Genomic DNA, 3073 nt, shown 5'->3' with positions numbered 1-3073 from the left:
CTCCTCTCCCAATCACTCTGTCACCGTTGCAAAATTTTCTAACATGCCTCAATGCCGCCCTGCTGAGAGAAAACCCCATAATTCCACGTTTAGTTGTGTAGTTTATCGTATATAATATATTTTGTTCAGTCAAGCACGTTTCTTTTAAAGTGAATCTAGGAACACAAGAAAATGGAAGGAATCATTCCCCATAAGAAACTCCTTATATTTCAATTTCAAGCACCTTTTCTCCTCTTCTTTAGGCTTTTTAGCCTTTCTTAATTCTTATACCTCTAAACTTACTTAGATTAAACTTTCTGACAAAGTGTGTTTGCACGGTTGAATGGGGAACTTAACTGCTCTTCAAATACGAGGGTATACAGTTGGGGGAATATAAAGGAGAAGGACCCACTTTGTAGTTATTTAAATGATCATAAGCCTCTGATTTGGTTTCTTTCTTTGATGGGTGATTAAAGAAATACTTTGAATGTTCCAATTTCAAGTCTTTCACTATTGCTCTCCAATATGACCATGAGAGGGCCCATTTGTGCGACTGTTTTAGCTTTGCCACCTTGCAGCCTATAATTCATAGGCTATTGTACAAATGATACCAACTCCATCTAACAAAATTCTTCGACTTGTATATAAAGGCTGATGGGCATGTGCAGAAACTCCAATGGCGGTATGTGCTTTTCTAGTTTTCTAGGTGTAGTTTGTACGCTGTTTTAGACCCTTGAAGCCTATAAATTTCAGTCTGCCAAGTACTTTCACTCTCATCGCTATAATAATAGCTTTAGATCCTTTTAAACACTGCCAAAAACTAAAAGCCTTGACCAAAGGCCAAGGGCCAGAGCCTCTGTCTGTCACACACACGCCCACATAAACAAAAAATGAGATCAGCTATGCCTCCTGCTACAAAGGGCATGTGCACTCCTAGTGAAGATGACAGTGAGCTGAGAAGAGGGCCATGGACCCTTGAAGAGGACACTCTCCTAACCCATTACATTGCTCGTCACGGGGAAGGTCGTTGGAATATGTTGGCAAAATGTGCAGGTACCAAAACATTAATCGTTTTATTGAACAAGTTGAATTAATTGATGTTCACCAATCTTTACTCTTTTCTTCAGCTGTATCTGTATTGTCAATGATCCACCTTTAACTTGTCAGGTCTCAAGAGAACTGGTAAAAGTTGCAGATTGAGGTGGCTGAATTATTTAAAACCTGACATTAAGCGCGGAAACCTGACTCCTCAGGAGCAGCTCTTGATCCTTGAACTTCATTCCAAGTGGGGAAACAGGTAATTTATCTGATTGCATTAAAATTTGATTCAACATATTTATATAGGTGCATTTTTGTGTTTATCATTGTTTATTAATGACCAGACATTTCTCCCAAATTTGTTTCTTCTCTAGGTGGTCAAAAATTGCACAACATCTTCCTGGAAGAACAGATAATGAAATCAAGAACTACTGGAGAACAAGGGTGCAAAAACAGGCACGCCAACTTAATATTGAGTCTAACAGCAAGAAATTCCTTGAGGCAGTTAGATGTTTTTGGATGCCAAGATTGCGTCAAAAAGTGGAGCAGACATCTTCTTCTTCTTCTCTGAAAGAAATGAGCTCCCAAAGCTCAGCTCCTTCTGATCAGTTATCGGACTGTGCCATCCCTTCATTGTCAACATTTTCCCCACTTCCAAACAAAATCACAGACAGATCAAATCACTCCTTTGAGAATTCAAGTTCAGTCACTAGCCAAAGTCTTTATCCCACAGATTTCATTAACATTTCAGAGCAGACTGAAATTCCTGAACACCTAACAAGTCCAAATGTATATGGCCATACTACTGTCTACAACAATAACCAAATTGTTAACGCAAGTTACAATATTGACAGCAGTGGCTATGACATAGAGGGTTTCAGCCTGGCATCCATGTCAGCTGTGGGCTCCTATGAAGGATCCCCATCGGAATGCCAGATGGGCGAAGGCAATTGGATCTGTAATGAGATGACAGATACTTTATGGAACTTGGATGACATATGGCAGTTTAGGGAGCTGGGAGAGTTGGCCAACTAGCCAGGGGCCGGGGAACTTAAAGTCTAATGATCCTGGAAATGGAAAGGCTCCACCCCACATGTCAATTTGACTGAGAAATCATGCTGATCCACATTGGAATCAATAGTTGTGTGATAATTCAAGCGTTATATAGTTTAATGCTGTGCAATATGACCCATCGTCTTAAGGAGAAAGTGATCTTCGTGGAGAATTTTTCTATGTACCATGTACTACTGCTATTGTTTTTACAGTTGGAAAGCACTGTATATTGATTAAGACTTATCTTTTCTTATATGGTTATTATGATCAAAATTTTCTACTAGGAAATCAAATCGATTGCTCCTTGACCCATCCAACGCTATAACTAAAAGATAGGAGGAGAAGAATTTCAATGGTGTAGTCAATTCGAGGAAATGATGGACAGAAATGACAACTTATAAGATCAAGAGTGGAGTCACATCTAATTTTTTTCGAGACAATTATATGCTAGTTAGGACTTGGGAAAACTACAACAGGAAGGGTTTGGGGCTTGGACTGGGCACAGTCGTTTGTTTTCCTGCATTTTTTAGGTAAAAAGGGAGTGGGAATAGTTAAATTCGGTTCTTTGACAAATATAAAGTCCCAAGTACTCTCGTCGCCTTTAATGGAACCATAACCAAGAATGATAAAGAGGAAAAAAGTTATACTACTATTTTCCAATAATTGTGGAGAAATTAGTAACCTATTGAAGTAAAGAGATGATTGGCTTCTACCAAAAAAATAATTTTAGATTGGCTTTTCACAACACGACAATGAAAAGATTAATCCGAACCTAAGTTTGGTACCGACTTGAATTACACGTAAGAGTCAAGAAATAATGTCTTTTTATCTTTTTTGGACCTATTTTGGGTTAATTATGGCTCATATCAAAAGCTATCACACTTTTCCAAGCAAAATGCAACTTATCTGCCCCTCCAAAATTTACACCACTACTGCCACAAATACTGTCGTTACGCATAGCTCAAACTTATAAACCCAAAACGAAAGAAAAAATGGGGGGGGA

At 38.6% G+C, this 3073-nt stretch overlaps 1 protein-coding gene across 1 annotated transcript; it reads left to right on the top strand.

Annotated features, from left to right (window-relative positions):
* On the top strand, positions 634-2350 carry LOC18609207 (myb-related protein 305). Its single transcript, XM_007044225.2, has 3 exons — positions 634-1032; positions 1147-1276; positions 1392-2350. The coding sequence occupies exons 1-3, from the start codon at positions 870-872 to the stop codon at positions 2050-2052; spliced, it is 954 nt and encodes a 317-aa protein (XP_007044287.2). The 5' UTR covers positions 634-869; the 3' UTR covers positions 2053-2350.

Source organism: Theobroma cacao, chromosome 2 (assembly GCF_000208745.1).
Source record: "Theobroma cacao cultivar B97-61/B2 chromosome 2, Criollo_cocoa_genome_V2, whole genome shotgun sequence".
Classification (NCBI taxonomy): Eukaryota; Viridiplantae; Streptophyta; class Magnoliopsida; order Malvales; family Malvaceae; genus Theobroma; species Theobroma cacao.
Note: the sequence above shows the minus strand (reverse complement) of the source record. Positions and strands in the feature narration are given on the sequence as shown.

Bases quoted from the DNA above. Each gene is read 5' to 3' on its own strand.
- LOC18609207 (XM_007044225.2), top strand. From the start codon at position 870: ATGAGATCAGCTATGCCTCCTGCTACAAAGGGCATGTGCACTCCTAGT. The intron at 1,033-1,146 runs GTACCAAAACAT...TTAACTTGTCAG, and splicing joins TATGTTGGCAAAATGTGCAG to GTCTCAAGAGAACTGGTAAA. The intron at 1,277-1,391 runs GTAATTTATCTG...TTTCTTCTCTAG, and splicing joins CATTCCAAGTGGGGAAACAG to GTGGTCAAAAATTGCACAAC.